The sequence below is a fragment of the Bos javanicus genome, chromosome 13 (assembly GCF_032452875.1).
Source record: "Bos javanicus breed banteng chromosome 13, ARS-OSU_banteng_1.0, whole genome shotgun sequence".
NCBI classification, from domain to species: Eukaryota; Metazoa; Chordata; class Mammalia; order Artiodactyla; family Bovidae; genus Bos; species Bos javanicus.
The window spans coordinates 72,052,794-72,078,907 of record NC_083880.1 but is presented as its reverse complement, the minus strand read 5'-3'; the positions used below and the strand labels follow the sequence as shown (position 1 = coordinate 72,078,907).

At 51.7% G+C, this 26,114-nt stretch overlaps 1 protein-coding gene across 5 annotated transcripts in view; it reads right to left on the bottom strand.

The window, feature by feature from the left end:
- Window positions 1–3,376: 3,376 nt before the first annotated feature.
- L3MBTL1 (L3MBTL histone methyl-lysine binding protein 1) overlaps window positions 3,377–26,114 on the bottom strand; it is a 36,575-nt gene continuing 13,837 nt past the window's right edge. For 3 of the 5 annotated variants that reach the window (XM_061437627.1, XM_061437628.1, XM_061437629.1), the window contains 14 exons: window positions 22,375–22,463; window positions 21,760–21,864; window positions 20,782–20,917; window positions 20,351–20,442; window positions 18,755–18,906; window positions 18,066–18,142; window positions 17,130–17,215; window positions 16,834–16,944; window positions 16,000–16,114; window positions 15,111–15,210; window positions 14,600–14,937; window positions 10,802–10,959; window positions 10,317–10,379; window positions 3,377–6,150 (listed from right to left, as the gene is read on the bottom strand). In XM_061437627.1, coding sequence (XP_061293611.1) covers window positions 6,016–6,150; window positions 10,317–10,379; window positions 10,802–10,959; window positions 14,600–14,937; window positions 15,111–15,210; window positions 16,000–16,114; window positions 16,834–16,944; window positions 17,130–17,215; window positions 18,066–18,142; window positions 18,755–18,906; window positions 20,351–20,442; window positions 20,782–20,917; window positions 21,760–21,864; window positions 22,375–22,463 — 1,757 coding nt within the window. In that variant the 3' untranslated portion in view covers window positions 3,377–6,015. The remainder of the gene's footprint in view (window positions 6,151–10,316; window positions 10,380–10,801; window positions 10,960–14,599; window positions 14,938–15,110; window positions 15,211–15,999; window positions 16,115–16,833; window positions 16,945–17,129; window positions 17,216–18,065; window positions 18,143–18,754; window positions 18,907–20,350; window positions 20,443–20,781; window positions 20,918–21,759; window positions 21,865–22,374; window positions 22,464–26,114) is intronic. The other 2 variants (XR_009740508.1, XM_061437630.1) reach the window with 2 other exon arrangements.

Below are 26,114 nucleotides of genomic sequence, written 5' to 3'. Positions count from 1 at the left end.
ATATTATATAGATTGATTTTCTTATGTTGAAAAGACATATCTTCGAATTTCTGGGATTTTTCTCTTTTTTGATTTACTCTTTTCATTTTGATGGAACACATTGTCCAGTGGCTTTCTGAGGAAAGGTGCATGGGAGGTAAAAGTTTGAAACCTTGAATGTTTGAAAATGTTCTGCTTTCATATTTGATTGACAGCTTGACTGGGCACAGAATTTTTCTTTGAAGTTGTGAAGACATTGCTCTCTTTTCTCTTGCTTCCAGCATAGCTATTGAGAAGGTCAATGCTACTGTACTTAATGTTCCTTTGGATATGACCTGTTTTATTCCTCTGGGAGCTTTTAGCTCCCCTTTGTTCTCATTATTCTGACATCTCACAATAATATAGCTTGGTGTCATTCCTTTTACATCCACTGGCCTGGGCATGTAGTGGGATCTTTCCATTTCTGTGAAATTTCCTTTTTTATTTTAAGTTCCTTTTTATTATTATAATTTATCTGTTCTCTATTAATGGCATTTCTATTAGTCATATATTGGATTTCTAGTTAGTCCTCTAATTTTCTTCGGTTCATGTTGGGGGCCAGAGTGAGGTACTCCGCCCATGGCAAAGGTCATGAGGAAGGAGGCTCGGCATACGCAAAGGCGGGATCGAGCCTCAGGAGTCCCCCTGGAAATCCTCGAGCGTCTACCCCCATAACCAGAGCCTGCCTACTTTACTACTTTGTGCTCTTACCTACACCTCTGACTTTACGGGGGGCTGTCCCCCACGACCTCTTTCGGAGAAGGAGTTAACCTAGAGCTCCAGTTAATAATAATTCCTGGGTGTGATAAGAGTGTTTTAACCTACAAACTCCTCTGAAGGTTCTCTAGCCTGCCTGACAGGCTTGTCCGGCCACATGTGATTGCTCACAGCCTCCCAACCGTGAGAGGCACGAGATGCTTTAAACCTTCTAAAAACAGGTTCCTTAGAAAAGTTAGAAAACTATTAGTATAAGTATAATGGGCTGATTAGAAATTGTATTGGTGAAGGGTTTTTCATTTGTTGAGCCAATGTTTGTTGCTAAGTCTCCACATCCCCTGCCCTTATACACATTAATGAATATATAGAAGAAATAAGTATTAACCTTTGATATTAATCACGTTAGACCTTAGGCTAAGTAAATTCTTTCCTTAACTAAAACCCACTACACCCTCACCCTATAGGAATGTAACTTTATTTGGGTGGCGTCTGTTTTAAGAATAATCACCCCTGGAGAAATAAGTGTCCTGGTTGACTGACCGCTGTCACAAGGAGAGGGTCATAAATTGTCAGCAGGCCCCCCTGGCCAGAAGATGATGTAACACCCCTAAGACCTCTGTATACATTTGTATGAAGCACCTGACTTTGATAAAAGTCAGGACTGCTGACCCCGCGTGACTTTTGCATAACATCTCAGTGTATAAAAGTAGACCATGGAAAATAAAGAATTGGGATCAGTTTCTCGAAATACTGGTCTCCCCATGTCGCTCTCTCTCTCACTCTGGTTGAGTCTCCATCTGGAGCGCAGAACCCACCATGCTTACTAATTATGCCTGGGCTTCTAAGATCCGACCGGGGAGGCCTCAGTGTCTCCTCTCCTTCGGGAGAATGGAAGGACGCCTGCGGCCTACGTAAGTGGTGCAAACTTCTTGTCTTGAAGTTTTATTGGTCTCCCGCGTAAACCAAGCTTCTCAGCCTCTTTTCTCCACTGAATTTTCCTACTGAGCTATCCTCATCCTATTACTCTTTATATCTTTGATAAATATTTAAATAAATAGGTTGCCGACGCTGTCCCCGCTTCGAATACCCTGGATCAGCCGGGGCAGGACCCCGGCAAGTTCAGTTCAGTTCAGTCTCTCAGTTGTGTCCGACTCTTTGCGACCCCATGGACTGCAGCACGCCAGGCTTCCCTGTCTATCAGCAACTCCCAGAGCTTGCTCAAACTCATGTCCATCGAGTTGGTAATGCCATTCAACCATCTCATCCTCTGTCATCCCCTTCTCCTCCTAATTTTCTTACTCTTCCCGATTTTCATCTCTTTTTCTATTCTACTTTTGGGACAATATCAACTTAATCTTTCAACCCTTGTGCTGAATTATCTCTGCAATCACATTTGAAATTTCCAAAAGTCCTTATTTGTCTCTCAATACCATTTCTTTTCCTTTTATAGCAGCCATGGCTGGTAGATGGTTAACTTCAGACAAAGGGAAGGACCAGTTCTTCCACTGTGATAGGCAGGAAAGGATGGATGCAGGTAGGAGGGAACTGGCATATACGGTGGCAGGAAGGTGGGGTATTCCTTCTGATGACCTCCGTTTTCTCTGTGACATAGATGGTGAAGACATTTACTGAGACAAAGTGAAAGGTAATGCGGTAGGAGGTTTGAGGAGCAAGGTAAAGGGAAGTCAAAGTTAATTCACCCCCGCCCCAAATTCCAGTTGCTTCCTGGGCAGCCCTAAGTGTTGAAGCCAAAGAACATCAGTCCACCATGGTTCCAACTTGCTCAATAAGATAAATTCCTGGTTAAAATGTGGGAAAGATGGGCTCTTAGGCAGCTCCATGGTTGGTATTCTTCTAGCCAAGCAGTCTGAAAGAGTAGCAGAGCCAAGGAATTAAGGGTGTTGCTGGCGTGATGTGATGGACTACTGCTGCCACTTCCGCATCTGCTCACACCATCTCTGGGAACTTTAACAAATTCTAACTGTTCACCTTGACATTTCCCCATCCCTCAATTAGAGGTCATTTAAAAAAACTGGAGGGACTTCCCTGGTGGTACACTGGATGAGAATCTGGCTGTCAGTGCAGGGTACACACACCAATCACTCGTCTGGGAGGATTCCACAAGCCGTGGTGCGACTAAATCCGCGAGCCACAACTACAGAAGCCCGTGCGCTCCAGGGCCCGTGGTCTGCAACAGGACGAGCCACTGCAACGAGAGCCCCACGCACCACAACTAGGGGTAGCCCCTGCTCGCTGCAGCTAGAGAAAACCATGCACAGCAACGAAGACCCAGCACAGCAAAACAGAACAGAAAGCAAATAACAAAAAAAAACCAGAAAACCTGGAGGCTTTATTGAATTTTCCACTCTTGACCGTTTATAAACTATCAAGGATCAGGTCATTTTCACACTATGCTCAGGGGTTCCCATTGTTTACATTATGTTGACTAATACAGCCATCTATCTTTATCCTTTGTTTCTTATCTTTTAAAATAGAATAAAAATCAGATGCTTTAGGATCTCTAACAGCTTATTATGTTACAATAAAGAATGCTTTATTCTCTCCATTGATGGAACGGTAATTCATTTTGTGCTTTCTGGATCTCTGACCATGAAAATAGAAAGACTCTGACAGCAAACCATCCTGGTCTTCAAGTTTATTTATGTTGTTTCAACACACTGACAAAATACACCACATTTTATTTGTAAATTTTTCTCTCTCAAGAGTGACTTTATCTTTAACCAGAAGATTCTCTTAAAGAACACGCACGCTTGCGTGCACGCATGAACACACACACACACACAGGCACACTCTCACAAGGCAAGTACAAAAAAACATAACTCCACCAAAGTGCGTGTGAATGAAAGTGCAAACAGGCTTCATTTTCCAACTCTAGGATCATTCTCTCTGCTTCAGAAATTAAACAGAAAGCGTCTGGCTGTCCTAAGCCAGGGCAAGGGCTGGGAGAGGCTGCCAGGGCCAAAGTATGGTGGTTTTTTCTGCTGGAGAGCAGGTTGGAGGGCACAGGACAGGGGTGCCAACTCCCTCCCTCCACCCCTCACTGTGTGCCCAGGTCATGGTGTAATGATTTCATTTGGGGAAGGGAGGGGGTGAAGAACCAGTGGGGTGGACAGAAGGCAGATTTCTTATCCCCTCCCTTTTTTTTTTTTTTTTATGATTTGGTTTCTTTCCCGGTAAGACAGTGCTGAGGCTCAAAGTTCGGGGGCCTGGGGGCCCTTTTCTCCAAGGCCCCTGGTCCATCTTGTCTTTCCCGTAGACAAGGGTTAGGACAGTGGAGGGCAGACCCACGTGGCTCAGCCGTCCCAGCTGTGCTCCTTAGAAGTGGAGAGGCCCCACAGCACGGCTGTGTGTGCTTGCTGTCTTCTCACGCCAGAGTCAGCGAGCTCTCTCTGCAGTCTCATGGGGGAGCAGACGAGGCCATGGAGCTGGTGGGCTTCAGTGACACCCGAGCAACCAGGACAGAGAGGCTCAGACGGGCTCCTCCTTACTCCTGAGCAAGGAGACGCTTGTGCAACCTCGGTAAACCCAGCCCCCTGCCCAGGGCAGGGCCGGGCCAAGCCTTCCCGGGAAGGTGGTGTCTCTGAGGTCCGTCCACAGCCCTGTGGCAGTGCAGCAGGGGGCTGAACGGCTGCCCTGGTCCAGCTACCCGGGCCTCCGTGAGAAAGGGTCCTCTCGGGCTGAGGCAAGTAATCAACAGAGCTTTGGGTTTCCCAAAGATAAAGCTTCATATTTTCACAATAATAGCCCTTGACACTTTCCCACACCAAGCTTCATGTCTGCACCCTGACAAGCACATCTGAGAGTGTCCAACGCACATCTGCACGTATGCATCATGTGGCGGAGATGAGGGGTCCAGGGGAGGCCCCGGGCTCCACAAGAGCCTGGCGGTGGCACCTCACCTCCATGTGTGCGGCCTCTGCCCCCTGCCCCTGTAGGCTGGGAGGCAGGTTTGGCAGGGGCTCAGTGGAGCCACACTTCGACAGAAAGGTCAAAATCCCAGAGCCATGGCAGGTATCCGGCTGGCAATGCAAGACAGATGGAGGGTGGTAAGAGAAGCTTAAGGGACATGGAGAATTCAAAGCTAGAGGAATTCATCTTCTTCCCAAATCCCACTTTTTAAGAGTCTTCGTAAGACTTCCCAAAACCAAGACATCTAAGAGACAGGTTGAATGTGACGCCACGGGGGGGAGGTGCATGCCAGGCAGAGTGCATGCCAGGCAGACATTCCCATGGCAAAAGGCCTGGCAGGCATGGGGCCCTTACCTCCTGGGCAATACACTGGCTGAGACCCACGGCGGCAGGGAAGGATGCTCTGCTCTGCTTTGAGAGCCTCCACGTCTGCCGGCTACCCTGCAGGCCCATGGCCCGGGATTATCTGATGTACCCGGGGGCTGGCCTCGGCTACCTAGCTGGCCAGCCTGCCTCCTCTCCACAGTTGACGCAGGGGGTGTGTGGGAACATCTGGGGAACCTTAGCCTCTGCTGCAGAAGCCAAACAGGTTCTAACCACCCTCTGCTGGAAACAAGACAGGGCATGGGGGACACTCAAATACCAAGTGGTCCAGAACTGGGACCTGAAGAAGGTCCCAGAACTGGATGCTGAAGGCATCCTGGCTCAGAATCCCCACTTCTGGGCAAGAGACAGAAAGGCACCCACAGCCCTCAGTGGATGCTATGAAGACATACCTCTGGGAATGTCTAGGAAAACCAGACAGCAGAATGAGGGCAACAAAACCAGCAGACAGAAACAGGCGAGGTGCTGTTTTGAATAAATGTGTTTGTGGCAGGGTGGCTTCCTGGAAGGAGGAAAGGAGATGGTGGGGTCGGGGCGGGGGTGGGGGGGGGAAGCACAGAGAGATGCCGAAGAGAGAAGGGCCTCAGGCTGAAGGACTCCCGTTCTACCAGACTCTTTTTTAACTGCTGAGAGAAAGACCCTTTGGTGATGAAACAGGTCGCTGGAGAGGTGGGGCCATCACGGGTGGGGCACCTTCAACCTTCGCCATCAGTAACGCTCCAGTGGCCCGCTCACACCCTCACTGGTGTGCCTGGTAGTAGATGAGCTCCAGGACTCAGGGGGCTAGGACTCCATCCTCCCCAGGGCTCCTCTGCTCCCCTGTACCTTGCAGGAAGTGGCCCCGGAGAGAAGGACCACCCCGGTTAAGGGCCAGAGGGTGGGTGGGGGGGTCCACAGGTGGGATGGTAGGAACTCAGGTTGGGAAGGAAACATCAGCTGCAGAGGGAGGGCCCAGCCCTGAGGCAGTCACTTTAAGGTGTCATCGGCGTTTTTGAACATGAGAATGGCGTTATAGATCTTCAAGGCTGGGCCCAGCTTGACGCTCATGATCTTCACAATGTCCGCCTGTGTCAGCAAAAGGAAGGCCTCGCCGTCAATCATCTGAGGGGTCAAGGGAGGGAGGTGGAAAGCGGAGAGGGGAAGGAGGAGGGTTGGGGTGATGCGTGGGGGGTGGGAGGGAGAAAGAAGATGGACGTGAAGGACAGGTGTGGGGAGGGGCGGCGGAAGGCGAGGAGAGGAAGGAAAAAGGAGAAAGGACAAGGAAGGGAGGGAGGAAAAAAGGAAGACAGCGATGGGGACAGAGAAGGAAAGAAAGACATCCACTGGCCTCCCCGTGTCCACACACACACAGTCTCTCTCTCTCTTCTGGTTGGCTGGTCTGGATTTCAGAGTGTATTTGCAAACCACTCTGTGTCCTCACTGACAGGGGCTTCTAAGAACCCATTGTTGCTGTCCTCATATAAACCCACGAGTCTATGAGAGTGCTGTGAATAGTAAACCAGCAGACACAGCGGGCAATCCCATGTGATGTAGGCTAAGCTCTACCTTGTTACCTGTGAGCTCTTTTTGAGAAGGAAGGGCAGGGTGGGGAAGGAAGAGAGGAAAAGAGAGAGAGATCTAACTTGAATCTAACCAAGCCTCTGCACCCGATGTCCAGTTTATAAGAAACACAGGGGAGAGTGGAATTAGTTAAATGACACCTCGAGGAAGCAATGAGACAAGTCTAGAAGTTCACATTCACCAAGACTGTTGTCAGTGTTGTGAAAAAAGAAACAAACAGAGGGCAACTATTCTAGAACAGAAGATATTTAAGAGACGTGATGATCTAGATCAACTGTGTGAACCTTGCTTGGGTCCTGGCTCAAAAATACCAACTGCAAAAGATATTCCAGGCACGAGCAGGGAAATCTGAATACAGCAGAATACAAGTGATATAAAGCAGCTATTGCCCGTTTGTTCAGTGGGATGACAAGGTGGTGGTTATGCAGACAAAGACTTTAGTCTTTAAGAGATGTGTGCTGAAGGGCTCAGGGCTGAAAGGTCATGATGTCCACTCTTTACTTAAAGCTACTTCACCTAAAAATAGGTGAAGCAAATATGAAAGCGGTTGATAATTGTTAATTCTCTGGGACAAGGTTATAAGTAGAGACAGGGAAGGGGAAAATCTGTTAAGGAGGAGGGTAGGATTTGAAGAGAGCCAGAGAGGGAGGAAGGTGGGGCAAGGAGGGGGGATGGTGAGTACAAGGGCTTTGTCTCTTGGCAGGTGGGCTGGGCTGGGCTAGCAAGCCTCTGGCAGGAGGGCCACAGGGCTCCTGGTCCCACCACTGGCTTGAAGAACCCCCTCTTCTGAGGCTAGGACCCCTTTATCAAAGAGGCACCATCCCTCCTACGGTTCTTCCCTAAACATCACGGCAAACACAACACGACTATGGTGTTCCTTATGAGCCCAGCACTCTTCTTAAACACTTGTGGTGCATTAACTGATTCAATAATCCTCACCACACTTCTCGGAAGCAGTACCAGTATTACCCCCATATTACAGATGAGGAAACTAAGGCAGAAAGACTAAGGAATCGGCCCTCAATCACGTTATGCTGGGCCAGGCACATACAGATATCAATAATTATTTGGTGAACAAATACCCAACAGTTACCATAAAGGGGACAAAGAGAGGACTGCGCAGACTTTCCCTAGGACCACCGGTGCTGATCACCAGACTGGATAGGCTACCCATCAGACCACTGATCTGAAATTGGAGCAGATCCAATTTCTCACTCATGAAGCATTCCTCTAATGACTGGTCTGTCCCGACTAGAACGAATCCTGACTTATGTCCCACAAAGCATCAGTTCAGCCAGAGAAAGCCCATTCCTTGGAGCAGCATCCTCCTTGGGGATGACAGATGATGTAGACCAGACCCCGGAGAAGGCAACCCTCAGACCTTGCAGAAGTCCCCGTCTACCCTGGGTAGACTCTACTGGATGCCAGTGGGCTACCAGCACACTGTTCCCCCTTTGGCATTGCTTTTTTGCATCACAGATCATGCTGAACCGAAATACACAGCAGATGCTCAAGGGAGAGACAACTCCTCCTAAAAAGCGGAGAAAGCCCGAGGACCAAACTCCGGAGTGATTGGAGTTAAGTGGCTGGCTAAGCCTCTTAACTCAAAGAGCATTGATTTACAACCTGTCATCACCCAAAGGAAGATCTCTAGTGGGTGATACATCTTGTGCTCTGTCTCACTAAACACGTGCAGAGAAGACTTGGTGGAAGATAGAAGGCTTAGTACAAGTTGTCTAAGGATGGGAAGCCTTATTAATATTAGACATGACAAAATTCAAGCTTTAAAATAATGAGACTATGAAACCAGCAAGAGATCATTTAATAGGGATACATAAAGTTTTACATTAAGGCTAATACAAAAAAGAAAACCCTCCAGCAGTACAAGTAACACACTGGAAGATTTGGTTAGACTATAGTCGACAATTGACAGAAGGGGCAACCTGGGGGCTTTCATGAATTCCAAGCTGGTATGACGTGGCTATAATAAAGCTCGTGCGAACTATTGCCAACAAAAATATAGGGTTCAAATCTGGACAAGAAGAAAACTACCCAAATGTCCATTAACAGGAGAACTGTGGGATATTCATAAAACAGAGCACTGCTCGGGATAAAAAGGAGCTGACTACTAGCTACACATAATGTGGATGAACCTCCAAAACATTACACTGAAAAGAGACAAATGCAAAAGAGTATATGTTGTATGATTCCATTAACATGAAGTTCAAGAACAGGTAAAACTAATCTATGGAGCTAGAAATCAGAACAGCGGTTGTCTATGAGAGCTGACAACAGGGGTCAAGAAAGAACTTTCTGGTATGATGGATGTTTCATATCTTGATTGACATATTGGGTTCAGGGTGTATACATTTCACAAAACCTGTAGAATCATAGCTTTGAGAAGTATAATTATATATGTGTGTGTACATTTCACTCCACGCATATTTCACCTCCACTAAAAAAACCTAGGTGTAGGCTCATCAGGTGTAACCACTCTCTTGGGGACCACTCTCATGGGGGATGCTGATAATGGGGCGGGGGTACACGGGAACTCTGCACCTTCCTCTCAATTTTGCTGTGAACCTAAAACTGCTCTGAAAACATATAAAATCTTTTTAAAAACAAAAGGAAAGACCACCCAGAGGATCAGCAGCCCAGTGCATTCTGTGTTGATCAGAGGGCATCTGAAACACAGGGCACAGCTCTGAACACACACAGTCCAAGAAGAAAATCACGAACCAAGAAGGCAAGCACTCAGATGGAGAGGAGTTCGGGAGGGCCACCGCCCAAGGGTCGATGAAGAAACTGGCCGTGCTGGGCCTGGATAAAGAGATGCTTCCTGGGAAAGAGGAGACTTCTTTCTCTCCGGCACCTCACCTGGAAGCGGCATCTTTGGGGAGCTGAGACTATACTCTCTTAGGTGGAGGAGGTACGTGTAGTCTTTGGAAGGAATTCCTAAATAAACTCAAAAGGTCTCTTCCGATTTCAAACTACAAATTAGGAGAGTCATGATAAAGCTCTTTGTTGAAGGACAACTACACAGTGAAAGCCAGAACCACCACTGACCGAGCCCTCCCTATCTCGGGCCTGTGGCTGTATACAGACACTAGTGATGTAGTCACACTTGCCGTTCTGGTACCAGGACCCACTCACCAATTCCAGTGCTCGCGTGGCCCTGCAAGGTAGTCATCATTATACCCATCTTCTCTCTATTTTACAGATGAGGAGATGCAGACTCAAAAGACCTCTAACCGGCAGAACCAGGGTTCACACCCACCTGCCCACGAAGCTAGTGGTCTTTCACCTACAACTCACTGCTTCTCATCTTTGGTAAGCTTTTGGGTCTTAATTTTAAGTGTGTGTTAGCATCCTTGCAGTAAATAGCGATAGTCGTGTCAGTCAAAATACATTTTAATTGGCTGCCATTAGGGAAGCTAAGTTTGCACAGAGAGCAAAGGAGTGAATGGAATCGTGTTTCTGGGACAGTTTCTCTTCCCGCTGACAGTCTGAACACAGAGGGTTGGGTTCCCAAGCTAGGCCGTGGTCATCTGTACCAGATTTTCCCCAAAGACGTGGGTCACTGTGACTGGTACCCCCTGACCTCAGGTGGGACAACAGAGGCCCTCCCCAGCTGGAGGCAGTGCTCATGCCCTGCCATCTCAAGGACCGTGACGCTGCTCGGTCCCCACCCTGCACCGAGCACCCACCTCATCCCTGAAGAGCCGCGCTTGGTCCTCACAACCTGTCAGGGTCTGAACGAAGCCGAAGACCTTGGAAACCAAAGGAGACGTGTTGCCAAGGGCATGGGGCTCTGGAGAGGAGGGAGGAGGTGGCCCTGCCTGGCGTTGGTGCCTCCTGGGCTCTGACAATGTAATTTTTCTTAGCAGCCCCAGAGGATCCTGACTCTCTGTGCCGCTGGGGGCCCAAGGTGAGGCCCCTTGCTCCCAAGGCCTTGGGTTGAGCCGGTCTCTCCTGCCGGATTAGAGGCACGCCCCCCTCCCCACCCCCAGGACGGGCCTATCAAAGGGTGCTCAGGCAGCCCCACTGGGCAGCTGGGAGAGGCTGTGGAGGGATGATGAGTCAGGAGTGGTATGGGGCTCCACCTGATGGGGCCCTTTCCTGAGCCCTCCTGCCAGGGTGCAGTGAGGGCAAAGGAGGGGCAGAGGAAGAGGGACGGGTCCCTGCCCCTCACCTCATCGATGGTCCACTTGGCGACTGTTGAGGCCGAGATGCCCGCCACACCGGGAAGGAGCTTGCAGTGCTGCTCCCAGCACACGGACAGCGACCGGTCAGGGTGGGCCGACAGGGCCGACATGAAGAGGGACTGGTGTGTGACATCGGTGGTCAGCGCTGCAAGGCAGAGGCAGAGGCTGGTGGCCAGGGCCAAGGACCAACCTGCCTCCCTCCAAAGCCCGCTCGTCCCCAGGCCACCTGGGAGACTAGCTGGCAGAGGACGCCGGACCGTGGCCCCTTTCAGACAGCCCTGCAGAGCCAAGGGGGTGAGGCAGATCCCCCAACTCCTCACCGAGCACTTGGCCCTGATGTTACAGACCGTGTAGGAAGACCCCACCCTCCCCCGAGGCTGTGGCAGCTGGGCCCCGCAAGGATGCTCTTTTCTCCTGGAGCTGCAGCAGCATCCTGGAAACAGCACTCTCTGGAGACCCTGCATCCACACGGCCCCTGATATCCAGGCCACCTCAGTGTGCTGTGTGCTCAGTCGCTTCAGTTGTGTCCGACTCTGTGATCCTACGGCCTGGAACCCGCCAGGCTCCTCTGTCCATGGGATTCTCCAGGGAAGTATACTGGAGTGGGTTGCCGTACCCTCAGCCTGGACATCGAATGCCCATCCTGTTTGCCCTTCGTTTGCTAAGTCCTTTTGGGCCCTGACTGTTGCAGCCTCAGGGGGATTCTGTTTGAGGTGCAGTCAGACTTCCCAGGGGACTTCCCTGGCGGTCCAGTGGCTAAGACGCCACATTTCCATGAGAGGAGGCATAGGTTTGATCCCTGGTCAGGGCACTAAGATCCCCGCATGCCGTGGCGGGGTGGTGGCGGTGGTGGGGAGAACCAGCCTGCCCCGTCTGAAGTGAACCCCCCAGCCGATGCCACTGCTTTAAGTTTCTCTCCTCCTCCTACGTCCCCAGCTGAGTCTGGTTCATTCCCTGCATGCCTGCCCCCCGCCTACTCTGGCACCTCCAGGATGATCCCTGATCCACTCGCCCACTCACACTGCCTGCCCCTCTGCTTCATCTGCTCCTGGAACCCCTGGCTCCCAACCTCCAGCCTCCAAGCGGCTCGACCTTTTGGTGAGCAACCCTGCTCTACCTGGCTTCCTCCTCGGCCGGGCTTGGCAGCTGTGTACTTGGGCTTCGTCTGCTTCTGGGGACTCTGGCAAACCTGGCTTCTGCCTACCTAACCTGCCTTGGCTGGCCTTTGGCCACGTGGCCACTGTCCCAGGGGGCTTGCCCTGCTTCTGCCCAGAGTCCAAGAGAGCCGGCTCTATCCTATTCACTTGGTGCTAATTCCAGACTCTCGAGCACGCGGCACCCCGCTGCCCTCTTCTCCAAGGCCCACCCTGCTCATCACCGTGTCCTTCCGTCCCTCCCCTTCACTTCAGACTTTTGCCCTGACTCCTTGGACCTCACAATCATCCTCAGAGCCTCTGGGATCCTGGTTCCAGCCTCACTGATGGTTCTTCTCTAACTGCCCGCCTGCTGTCTGTCTGCTCATTGGCCCGAACCCAGGCTCCCACCCACACCCTGAAGAGCCCCAGCCTTCAGGACAACCCCAGAGCTTGCAACTGCTGCACAGCCCAGTCAGCCCTTGCAGAGGACCCGTTTAGGGTACAGCCTGGATCTCCCGTGACAGCTGCTGCTGCCGGCACTTGGCCTCCTGTCCCCGCAGTGTCCCTCTTCAAGGTCCACTATCTGGTGCTCCACGTATCCTGGCGAGGAGTCTGGGGGCTGAGCTCCTTATCTTTCTTCCCCAGAGCACAGGACAGAAGCATTTGTAGGCAGCCCGCAGTATCTTATCTAACTGCAAAATATCTAGTGTGTGTGTGTGTGTGTGTGTGTGTGTGTGTGTGTGTGTTAGTTGCTCAGTCTTATCTGACTTTCTGAGACCTTATGGACTATAGCCCGCCAGACCTCTAGTCCATGGGATTTTCCAGGCAAGAATACTGGAGTGGGTTGCCGTTCCTTTTTCCAGGGATTGAACTTGAGTCTCCTGCATTGCAGGCATATTCTTTACCATTTGAGCCACCAGGGTGGTATCTTATCTAACTGCTAAACATCTATTATAGCTCCTCTTTTTTTTTTTCTTTTGCTTAACAACAGAAATGTGTTTCTCATAGTACTAGAAACTGAAAGTCATCAAGGCACCAGCATACTGGGTATGTAGTGAAGGCCTACTTCCTGACCCCCAGGCTGCCATCTCCTCAATGTGTCCTCACATGGCAGAAGGGGCAAGGGGTCTCTTAGGAGGGCACTAATCCCATTCATGAGGAGTCCATCCTCATGATCTAATCACCTCCCAAAGGCCCCACTCCAAATATCCTGACATTGAGGATGAAGTTTCAACATATGCGTTTGGGGGGTTACAAACATTTAGTTGAGAGCATTATTATTAGAAGTTAGCAACTCTGTGCTGAATAGGCACTGTGGAAACGTGAGGGCAGGGAAGAGGGGGAACGCAGTATAATAGAAACCACAAATTGGACTTGGAATCAGTTCCTTACTAACTTGTTTTTTTAATGCTGGGCACCTCACTTAACATGGGCCTCAGTTTCCCAACTTGAAAACGAACTGATTGAGGGGACTTCTCTGGTGGTCCAGTGGTTAAGACTCTGAGCTCTCAATGCAGGAGGCCCGAGTTCGATTCCTGGTCAGGGAACTAGATCCCACATGCCACAACTAAGAGTTCACATGCTACCACTAAGACCCGGTGCAGCCAAATAAATTTTAAAAAGAAATAAAAAGAAGATGAAGCAGTGTGTAAGGAAATCACAGTGGTTCCTCGTTCTTTCCAAGAACTGACACTCACAGGTCCTGGAGGGCCCCATGAGCACCATGAGCACAGCCAAGTCCTGAGCTCTCCAGGCAGGCAGCTTTCCCCAGGGAGCTGTTTTCCAGCAGATCCACACTGAGGAGGCCTACCCTCGGATGCGTGAGAAGGAACAAAATCCAGAGGGACCAGTGTCCCCTCTGCGAGAGCCAGCCAGCTGATGGAACAGGGAAGCCCTGCCCAGAGGTCAAAGGCCTGGGCGCTGTCCCTTGCCCTGTCCCTGAAGTGTCTCAGGACTCGGGTGAGTCCTTCCCAGTCTAATCCGGAACACAGCCTTGTCCATGGAAAGACTTCCCAAGTTCTCAGGATAATTCTGGAATGAACACAGCAGGCAAGCGCCCTCTGGCAGTCAGAACACGGCCTTACAATGGAAGCTGACCAGGTGTACAACATCTATGTTGCAGACCGCTTGTGAGCGTTAGCGAGACGGTAAAGATAAAGCAGCTGAAGTGGTGCTTGGCCTACAGCAGGTGCTTGGCAGTGCAGTAGCCACTATTTTTTCAGGTAACTGACACCTGAAAGGCAGGTATTATTCATGTTTTCAAGTGAGAAAACTGAAGCTCAGAGCTGTGACTTGCTCAAGGTCACACAGCTAGAAAGTAATGGCCATGACTTCCCTCCCGGGAAGCCAAGACTGAGAAAAGCAGAGCTGGGGCATCATCCCGCCTCACAGGGGGTGACCAGGAGCCCAGAGAGGCTCTGCATCTTGCCAGCAGACTCACAGCAAGGCCTGAGGTAGAAAGGGGCTAGCATCTGAGGCCGTTCAAGGCCCCATGCTGTGTCTCGGCACTGCTCTCTATCTCCAAGTATTGCGACACCTGCCCCCCAGCCTCTCCCACTCTGTGTCCCCCTGGTGACTCCTCCCACCAATAGCTAAGCTGTCACAGTGAACACGGTGGAGGACACAGGGAACAAATAACCCAGGACTCACTCGGAAAACCTTCCTGTGGGATCTTCCGGTACTTTGGAGGGCGCCCGATCCTGGAGAGAGAGGAGCCGGGCCCATGGCAGGGACTCAGCGCCTGCTCTGGCCTCGGAGGACTTGAGGCTCCGCACCCTTGCCCTCCGCACCGGCCGTGATGGCGAGGCTTCTTCCTTAGGGAGAAGCCCGAGAGGTTCCTCTTACGGGCTGAGGCCTCCGTGTCCGACAGCTCTGCCTTCAGCCGGCTCTGGTTCCTCTCGGCCAGGGGGCAACCTGAGAGGCAGTGGTGAGCTGTGAACTTGCCGGTGACGTGGCCAGAGCCATCACAACCAGGAGTGGGGCACTTCCTGGAAAAGAAGAAGGTTTGAGATGAAGCTGCTTGGTCCCACTTGGCTCTTCCCAAGCCTGGCTCCACTGGGAGAGCAGACGGGTGGGCCCTGGTTGGCCACCCATGGTGGGTACAAGACAGACCCCCTCTGAGCAGTGCCTGAGGGTCCCTGAGCGGGAGCCCTTCACTCACCGGTGGTGAAAGCTGTACTTGGAGGTCCTGGTGTGTGGCAGACTCCGATAGCTGAGAGGGGGACAGCCCGTGGGGGAGGCAGCACTGGGCTCTCTGGATTCTGGAGGAGCAGGCAGAAAAGGGTCAGCATGGGGTCTGGGGGGTGGAGGTGGGCCTGGGGGAAGGGACATGGAAGGTAGGGAAGGTCAGCACTAGGAACCAGTTCCCAGGTACAGGGGCCATGAGCCAGGCTGGGACGCCACTTCCTGCGAATGGACATCAGTCCCTCACGGGGGAATGGGGGCTTGCCTCTCATATACACTGTGGAAACCTGTAGGCCATACCCTCTGTTTCTGGAAAGAAGAGCACCCTCGATCACCTTGGGGCTGGTGTGGACACAGCTGCACCCAGAAGCTACATCAGCCAGATTCATGTTATTCTCGTTTCTCAGTTTCAACCCCAAGACTTTGGGGACTATTTTTTTAGTCTCTGTCTATGCTTGGAGAACAGTTGAGAAGGATCCATGCCCCGTATGAAACAGATGCGGGTGACCTCCAAGCCCTGCCGGCAGCGGGGAGCAGGATCTGATGCAGGGAGCCACGATGCCTTAGCAAGCACTGCGCATGCTCTGCGTGGCTCTGCTGGACGCTGAGAAGACTCCTCAGGGCACAACTACCTCCGAAGCATCTGCTCCCAAGTGAGCTTGGCCCTTCACACCTCCAGGTCCCCCACCCAGCAACTGAGGAGGCCAGAAGCACTGCTCAGTGTGACAGAGACCCTCCCCAGGGTGGGGAGGATGAGGGATCCCAGAGTTTACTGTGGGCATACTATAGAAGGGAGGTGGTGCCAGAGCTCGGGGGCAGGGTCAGACATCAGGAGGAAAGGGTCAGAGTGCCCCAGGGGTACACACGGAGAGGAGGTTGCAGGGGATGTCCCGTCTTGGAGCACCAGCCTGCCGGGTGGATGTCAGGGTGGTCAGCATCAATCCAGAAGTCATAGGTGTGACTCCAGCCATCAAAGTGGAGCTGGGGAGGAGAGAAAGGCCCGGGAGGTCAGGTGTTCCTCATGGAGCCCAGCTCGGCCGGGAGGTCCTCCAGGCTCCAGGAGGCTCTCCCCATCCCTGGGGCCTGTCAGAAGCAAGATCCTGAATTGGAAGAACAAAGGAGCCAACCTCACAATAATCCATCTCGACCACCACACTTCCCAAGGGTTCCACCTATGAAGTTACTGGCATGCATGCATGCCAAGTTGCTTCAGTCATGTCCAACTCTTTGGGACCCCATGAACTGCAGCCTACCAACCGGGCTTCTCTGTCTATGGGGATTCTTCAGGCAAGAATACTGGAGTGGGTTGCCATGCCCTCCTCCAGGGGATCTTCCCGATCCAGGGATAGAACCCGTGTCTCCTGTGGCTCCTGCACTGCAAGTGAATTCTTTACTGCTGAGCTACCAGGGAAGCCCTGAAGTTACTGGCATCTCCCATCAGTCCGGTAGGACAAGGATTCATGGGCCCATCTGATAGGCTCAGAGAAGGGACGGGATCTGTCCCGACTCACAAAGGTTAAGTCGCAGATGAGACCTGACTGAGACCCAAGATCTTCCGCCTCAAGTTTAGAGCTCCCTTCCCTGCAACATGCAGCTTCCCTGCAGTCTGGCTCATGCCATGCCCTTGACCTCAGCCCCGTCTACGGAAGTCCTGCCCCATCGGCCTGTCCACTCCCCCAGCCCGAGGGGCCCAGAGCCACCTTTATCCGATGATCCTCCACATCCTCCACGCTGGCCACACGAATTAGGGCTGGGTTCCTGCGGTCCACGGCTTCCAGCTTCATGTTGACCAGGAAGCTGTGTGGGGGTCGCTACAGGGGGAGAGTGGTCTTCAGGCTAAGGCCCTGCTCGGCAGAGCTGAGGCCCCAAGAGGGATGCCCAGGTGTTGTGCTTGGGGAAACTGTGGCCAAAGTGGGAGGCCGGGGCCCTGTCCTGCCTGACCGAGGGCTCCACACTTCCCTGAACTCAGCTCTGAGGGCAGAGAAAGCCAACTCACCACCTTGAAGGCCCAGGCAGGCACAGCAGAGGCACCAGTTTCTTCCAGATATTTCTCCCAACAGAAGCTGTCAGGGTCTGGGTAGTCTGGAGGAGAGGATGAGGGCAATGTCTAGGCCGGGTGTAGCGGGGAGCTCCTCCCCTCCAAGCAGGGCCAGGGGTGTGGAAAGGACAGAAGCCCGTGGACAGAAATCCCCGTGTCACAGCCTGCTCCTTGCAGGGGGCTCCTGAAGGGGAGGGGTGCCGGGCAGAAGCAAGCAATTTAGTTGGTTATCTGGGAACCCCAGTTCCCAGTCCTCTCCTTGGCTCTGTTGCCTCGCTCCAGCCCCAGTCCCATCTGAACCCCTAATGTATGTTCTGAGTGCTAAGTCGCTTCAGTCATGTCCAGCTCTTTGCGATCCTATGGACTGAAGCCCATCAGGCTTCTCTGCCCATGGAATTCTCCAGGCAAGAATACTGGAGTGGGTTGCTATGCCTTCCTCCAAGTGATCGTCCTGACCCAGGAAGCAAACCTGCATCTCTGACGTCTCCTGTACTGGCAGGCGGGTTCTTTATCACTAGTGCCAGTGTAACACCACTGACAGGGAAGGATACGCTTTCTTCACTCTGGATTCCTGTTCCCTTACTGACAGGGCTCAGCTAACTTTCGTTTTGGTTTTTTTTTGGCTGTGAGATCTTAGTTCCCTGACCAGGGATCGAACCCATGTCCTCGGCAGTGAAAGGGCAGAGTCCTAACCCCTGGACCAGGAATTTCCTTTCAGCCTCAACAGAGTCAGGGTTTAACAGTACTCTCCTAAGATCAAAGGGTTCTCAGCTCTCAGGCAAAGAAGCTAAGGCTCCAGGCTACACGTGTGCCCTTGGCCTGCCCTTAGAGACCCAGCTAATGAGGTACTGGTAAGGACCGGGGAGAGAGGGGTGGCTCAGGCTGCAGGGTCACCTTGTGGAGGGGTGAGGGGCTTTCCTTGCTTCTGGCACCAGCCCACCGGGTGGATGTAGGGGCTGCTGGAATCACACCTGAAACCCAAGAATTCTTCACTGTCTCAGGTGAGACTTCGAGGCCTGGAGCCCGCTGTCCTGTGACATCACGGCGACAGGGCCCACCCTCATGTTACTTCTGAGGGAGAGTCAGACTGGTGACTGGTGAGGGAGTCAGAAAATTCCAACAGTAACTAAAAACTCTAATACCGCCTTAATATCTCAGAGAAAGTCATGGGTCACGGAGTCTGCTTGTTTTAACCTCGGTATTTTTAGATGAAACATTTAATTGTCATAATTACTAAATGATGCAGATCCGGGTCCCCAACCTCCGGGATCTAATGCCTGGTGATCCGAGGTGGGGCTGATGTAATAAGAACAGAAATAAACCGGACAATAAATGGACTGTGCTTGAATCATCCCCGAACCATGCCCTCACCCCCGGTCCTTGAAAACACTGTTTTCCACGAAACTGGTCCCTGGTGCCAAAGAGGCTGGGCCCCTGTAGATGAGATCTACAGGGCAGTCGATTGTCCCCTGAGCAATACGAATATCAGGGCTGAGCCGGGCTGCCTGGCGCATCCCATGCCCACCGTCCCTCCCCTGCCCCTGTCCCCGCCCCCTGGGGCCAAGTCTGGGCCCTCCCACTACCAGTAGTCGTAAGTGTCATCCCAGTTGTCAAAGTGCACCAGGAAGCGGCTGTCCACCACGTCGGTCACGCTGGCCACGCAGACAAGCGACGGGTTCATGCGGTCCACAGCTTCCAGCTTCATGCCCACCTGGAAGCCCAGGGGTGGGGGACTCTGGGGGCAAGAAGAGGGGCTGCCACGGCCAGGCCCAGGCTGGCTTGTGCTGGCCCAGGACCCACTGGCAAAGGAAGAGGAATAGGTTCCCTGGGGGTTGTGTTTCTGCTGGGTGGGCATGGGCAGGGAGGGTGGGAGAAAGAGGCTGAGGAAGAGGGTCTCTCCAGGGAAGAATCATACCCGCCAGCCCTGAGCCCTCAGGCACTTCTGGCCTCTGAGGGGTGCTCAGAGGAAGCCTCACTGTGGAAGTGTCACTGACAGGAGGCCACTCACTCACCCAAAGAGCCTGCCAGGCTGAGCACAAGCCTCCCCTCCCCAGACAAGCCCAGCCCAGCTTGAGCTGAGAGAGCTGGGTCCACCACGGGGTGGCGGGGAAAGACGAGCTGACATGTGAGGCAGGCGGTGGGGAGAGGGGGCAGGGAGGCACCTGCCATGTGTCGGACATAAGCTCCAAAAGCCATCACCTCCCTCAGTCTTTACAACAACCCTAGGAAGATGGGTATCATCGTCTCCATTTTTGTAAGTTAAGTGACTTGCCCAGGACCACAAAGCTGGTCAATGGTGGGGCTGGGACTTGAACAGTTTGACTTAAAATCTGCATCCCTTGTCACAAGAGCTGGTAGAAGCCCACCAGTCACCTGTAAGTATGCTCTCTGGGGCAGGAGCAGGGTAGGTGGTACCTGTCCATGCCCGAACAATATGGGGCAGTCCCTGGCCCACGGGGACCCGGGACTTTCCAGACGGTAACATGTTTACCGGGCTTCCCTGGTGGCTCAGTGGTAAAAGAATCCACCTGCCAATGCAGGAGACACAGAAGACTCAGGTTCTATTCCTGGGTCAGGACGGTCCTCTGGAGAAAGAAATGGCAACCCACCCCAGTATTCTTGCCTGGGAAATCCCACAGACATAGGAACCTGGTGGGCTACAGTCTATGCAGTTGCAAAGTGTCAGACATGACTTAGCGACAACAATAACTTGTTTACTGGGAGTTCCCTAGATCTCTCAGGCCTCTGGTTTGGGATTAGGAGATGCTTTAATTGTGGGATAAAGTTGCCAGTGGCCTCAAACAGAAAGAAGGACAAGAGGTGAAAGTTGGGACCACATGGGAGAGCTTCAATGTTGGTCAAAAGGATGGAAAAAGCTGCTCCCAGAATAAAGGTTTGGACCTGACGACAAGAATTTCAGGGAAACCCAAGCAAGAAAGAAGGACACCTCAGTGCCCAGGCTCAGAGGTGATGTGTGGAGGAGAGGATTTCAGCAGTAGGGAAGAGGGGGGAAACTGGAGGAAACCCAAAACTTCTTTCCTCTCTGGCCCTGGAATTGCTCAGGGAGCCCCTCCCGTTCGATGAGGACCAGAACCGAGCTGAGAGCACCCGTAGGTAAGTGCTCGTCTGCTGACTCAGATACCCTGGCCGGCTGCAGTGACTGTCCTGGGGGCACTCACGTGGCTCTGGCTCACAAACAGGTGCTTGGGGGCAGCCTGGGCTCTTGTGCTGCGCAGGTACTGGCTCCAGCTGAACTCCTCCTCCTTGTAACCTAGGCCCCTCGGGGGGGACGAACAGAGCGCCGTGCAGACAGAGGCTGGGCTGTGGCGAGGGCACCCCACATGGAAGCAGCAGAATCAGGCAGGCCTGAGGACCCCACAACCCTCAGGAACCTGCCCAGGGACCCCCCTGCCAAAGCAGGACGCAGCCTGGGTGGACTTCTCTCAAAGGGCAAGGGCTGAGCAGAAGCTCTAAGGCCGAGTCATAGCAGGATGGGACGCAGAAAGGCTGGTTGTACAACGGGAACAGGGAAGGGGGGAACCACAGGGAAGGAGTCAGGGAGGGTCTGGGGGCTCACTGCTTCACTGGGACCAACCCAGCCAGGCCTTACCTTTGGGGGGCTGCAGCTTGTGCCCCGTCTTCTCGAACCAGCCAGCCGGATGAATGTCAGGGGAATTGGCATTGATCCAGAAGTCATGGCACTCGGAATACCCATCAAAGTGCAGACGTAGGCGGTAGCCACACACCTGACCCCATAAGGGGGAAGCACAGGGACTCCGATGCCAGCAGACACCCTGTTTCCCTTCCCTCACCACTCCTCGTCCAGCCTGGTAGTCTCAGGGGTCTGCTACTAGAAGGTTACCCCCTTCACCCCTCCTGACTCCTAGGTTTCCCTGCATCCTGAACTTTGCCATACACCCTGCCATCCTACAAGGAGCATAGCTCATGTGCTAATGAGCCCTGAGCTCTGGGCACAAGACAGGAGATTCTAAGACAACCTCTGGCCGCTTTGAGCCCTGGACAGATCCCAAAGGCACTGACCAAAGCTCAAGGCCCCCAAGGACTCTTCCTTCTGCTACCTTCTCTCGCTGCTCAGACCTCAGCCTGCTAATGGCAGTTCCATGAACACAGTGCCCTTGAACGTGCTGTTCCATGGCCCAGTGCCTTTTTCTCACTTTGCTTCTTGTGCCTGGGACATCCTATTCACCTCTCGAGACTCAGCAATGGAGGCTCTTCCCCTCTGAAGCCGTTCCTGCCCCTTCAGTGCCCCCCTGCATACAACTGTCATCACCCCGAGGGGTATCACTGTTTATCTGGCTGATGCCCACACAACTGTGAGCTCCTAAGAGGATAAAGACCTTGTTGGACTCATGCCACCATCCCTGCCCTTGGGAGTGCTGCTCCTCAGTAAACTCACCATCTCAACCCTTCTCCTGCTTTTTGTTTGTATTTTAGTTTTCCTCATATTCTGCCTCAACCCCCTATTAGGTTGGGGGCTGTCTGAATCCAGGCCCTCCGTGCCGTTGGCTGACTCCTTCAGTCTATCCCGAGGGGAGTCACCAGGATGGGGGTGCCAGCCTCAGCTCACCTCGGCCACAGTGAGGATGAAGTACATGCTCGGGTGCTGAGGGTCGATGCCTTCCAACTTCATGCCCAGTCTGAAGCCATTCTTGTTATGAGTGACTGTCTGGTACTGTTAATGCACAGATGGGAGAGGATCCAGCTCCCCTCTGGCCATTATCCTAGCCTAGTGGGCTGGGGGCGAAGAAACTACCATAGGGGCCCACCTGCTTAGCACTACCAAAGAGGTAACTTATTTGGGGAACTTTAGTGCAGGGATCCAAAGCAGGATAGACTAGCCTCCAGCTCCCTTGAAAAGTGGACTTCAGGGCTCCATCTTACCCAAGTCAGTGTGTAGAATTAAGTAAAAGGCAACAGAATTCAAAAGTCTGCAGGCCCAGTGATGGGTAAGCCTGGGTCTCACCTCCTATTTCTTCCCACCCAGGAAGTCCCTTATAGTGAGCCCAGGAAGTCCCTTATAGTGACCCTTATAGTAGAAAAGGTCTCTAATCAGTCTGCCCCCTTCCACCCTGCCAGTCCTTTGAGGGATGTCAGACACAGAAAGCAGCAGAAGGCCTGAGTTTGGAGGTGAGTCCCTGGACTGGGAGACAAGCTCTTCATAACACAGAAGTATCCAACTCACATCCTGGAAGAGGCTGATGGGGGCAGCGATGGCCTTCTGCTCCTCAAGGTAGGATTCCCACGACCAGCCTGGTTTCTTCTCCTCTGAGGCTGTGGGGAGGAGACAGACAGGCTGACCCTTCAGGTGGTGGTTGGTGGTTTACTCGCTAAGTCCTATCCTGACTCTTGCAACCTCATGGACTGCAGCCCACCAGGCTCCTTTGTCCCTGGAATTCTCCAGGCAAGAAAACTGGAGTGGGTTGCCATTTCCTCCTCCAGGGGATCTTCCCGACCTGGGGATCAAACCCACGTCTCCTGCATTGCAGGCAGATTCTTTACCAAAAGAGCCACCAGGAAAGTCCTAGGCTACTTCTTAAATACGACCTTCCTCAGTTCCCCCAACCCAACTCTACCTTAACCTCCAAAACAAACCTCTGCCTATGATCACATGCTGCCCTCTGATTCCACTCAGCCATGAGGGTGCCAGACACACAGGGCCCAGGCGAGACTCAGTCTCAGGTGAGGCTGCACCAAATTCTGCCTGCCCTGCCTGGCCCTCACCCCTAGGCCATTGTCAGCAAAGGCACTCTGGATTATAGGCCCACTAACAGAGGTTACAAAGTCTCAGCCACAGAGGGCCAGAGCTGTGTGACAAGTCCTGAACCAGAGGACTGAATCACAGCACCACCTAAGCTCACTGGGAAAGAAGAGGAAAAACAGAAACGAAGAGAGGAAAACATGCAAGGAGGAAGAACAGAAGAGACCACACAGAGGGTTTCCCTGGTGGCGGAGCGGTTAAGAGTCCACCTGCCAATGCAGGGGACACAGGTTAGATTCCTGATCTGGGGAGATTCCACACATCCCAGAGCAACTGAGCCTGTGGGCCACAACTACTGAAGCCTATACTCTCTAGAGCCAGAAAGCTGCAATTACTGAAGTCTTAGTGCCCAGAGCCTGTGCTCTGAAACAAGAAACCACCGCAGTGAGAAGCCCAGGCACTGCAAAGAAGGGTAGCCCCTGCTCTCAGCAACCAAAGAAAGCCAACAGACCCAGCACAGCCAAAAAACCACCTCAATGAGCTATAACTTCATACCCACTAGGATGGTTATAATAAAAAAGACAGAGGGACTTCTCTGGTGGTCCAGTGGCTAAGACTCCGTGGTCCCAATGCAGGGCACCTGGGTTCGATCCCTGGACAGGGAATTAGATCCCATATGCTGCAATTAAAAGTCAGGACAACTAAATAAATCCTTTTTAAAAATAAAAAAGACAAATTTTATTTATAACAAGCCTTGGTGAGAATGTGGATAAACTGGAACTTTCATACGCTACTGGTGGGAATATACGGTGGTTTGGCCACTTTGGAAAACATTCTAGCAGTTCCTTAAGAGGCTAAACATACGGTTACCATAGCACCCAGCAATTCCACTCCTATGTATATACCCAAGAGAAATGAACACTTATGGCCAGACAAAATTTGTGCACAGATGCTCATATCAGCATTATTCATAACAGCCCCAAAGTGGAAAAGAACACACATACCCATCAGTTGATAAAGTGTGATATTTCCTACAATGGAATATTACTCAGCAATAAAAACGGATGACATACTGATACATGGTACAACACGGATAAACTATGAAAACCCTGTGCTAACTGCAAGAAGCCAGTCACCAAGGCCCACATGCTATATGATCTCATTTATATGAAATGTCTAAAACAGGCGGATCCATGTATACAGAAAGTAGATTGGTGGTTGACTAAGGCTGGAGGGGAATTCGCACTTTGGGCAGAATGTCAGTTAATAGATACAGGGTTTCTTTTTGGAGTGATGAAAATGTTCTAAAATTGATTGTGGTTATGTTTATACATTTCCATGAATAGACCACAAACCACTGCATTGTATACCTCAAATGAGTAGATTGCATGTTTTGTGAATTATAACTCAATAAAGCCATTAGAAAGCCATTTCTTACAAAAATATGTATAAAGCATTAACTGTAAAAAAAAATGGATACGTTAGACACAGATTCTCTGCACACGCAGGACACATGAGCAGCCCTGACATGCCCACTCCTACTCCCAGATTCTTCTGCTAAAAGGTCCCCAAAATGAGTGAAGAAAGATTTTAGCCATAAAAGCAAACTTCTGTCTACTGACAAGGTTTCTTCCCTTGAAAAAAGGCAGAAAGGAGAAAATGTCCAGGAACTAATGCCACACAGTAATGTTCACAGTTGAGATGGTGAAACGTACAAATCAAAAGATAACTTCAACCTGGTCAACAGGACCCAGCAGAAAAAAATGCTAGTTTAAGAAAGTACATTCTTAAGAAAGACAGAGCAGTGGAGCCAATATATCTATATATCTATAGTTGCTGCTGCTGCTGCTAAGTCGCTTCAGTCGTGTCCGACTCTGTGCGACCCCATAGACGGCAGCCCACCAGGCTCCCCCGTCCCTGGGATTCTCCAGGCAAGAACACTGGAGTGGGTTGCCCTTTCCTTCTCCAATGCATGAAAGTGAAAAGTGAAAGTGAAGTCACTCAGTTGTGTCCGACCCTCAGCGACCCCATGGACTGCAGCCTACCAGGTTCCTCCGTCCATGGGATTTTCCAGGCAAGAGTACTGGAGTGGGGTGCCATTGCCTTCTCTGATATCTATAGTTAGATATATATAATATAGTTAGATATATTAACTCCTGCCTCTATTTAAGACTTAAGAGGACATAAACCAGAATTTTCCTGGTGGTCCAGTGACTAAGACTCCATGCTCCCAAAGCAGGGGGCCCAGGTTTGATCCCTGAGGAGGGAACTAGATCCCACATGCCTTAACTAAGAATTCGCATTGCCTCGACTAAAGAGCCCACATGCCACAATGAATATCAAAGATCCTTCGTGCCACAGCGAAGACCTGGTACAGCCAATTAATTAATTAAAAGAGGACAAAAACTAATGAGAGCTAAGACTTTGGCTTCTGATGTGACAGCCTTGGGTGAGAAAGAGAGCCATGAGAATATGGTTTGGCTAAGATAGGCAGAATATAGACTACTATAGTGTTTGATGCCCTGGACACAGATCAGGTTCCTCTGACTGGCAATGGGTTCATCAAGGGAGAAAGATGTCCTAAAACTGACCTCACTCTCTGGCTCTCTAAGAAACAGGAAAGACAGTGACTCATGCAACAAGCCATAGTCCAAAAGGAAACACCAGTTCAGTTCAGTTCAGGAAACATCAGTTCAGTTCAGTTCAGTCGCTCAGTCGTGTCCGACTCTTTGCGACCCCACGAATCACAGCACGCCAGGCCTCCCTGTCCATTACCATCTCCCGGAGTTCACTCAACATACAACTCCTTTATTCATCCACTGAACAAACATTTATTGAGAGTGTACTCCACACCAGCCTCTGGGCTAAGGACCAGGGATATAATGACTAGTAGAAGAGATTCAGTTTTGAGGAAGGCAGAGAGACATTGCTACACAGTCTCTGGGTGATTGTGTGATAAACTCTACTTGGCTCCAATTGGCTGCTGTCATGGAAAGTGGAGATGGTAATGCAGAAGGTCTGAGGGCCACAGCTCGCTAATAATGATCTTTGTTCCATTTTTCTTAAAACCAAAGGATTAGAATGGAGGCCCAAATAGCAAGGTCAGACCAGTGACCAGTATGGACTTGCCCACACCACCACAGGGAAGCAATACCATGTGGTGCCATTAAAGTCTGCTCAAGTCTTTGGATATTATGAGGCCTACTCACAACTGGCTGCTGCTG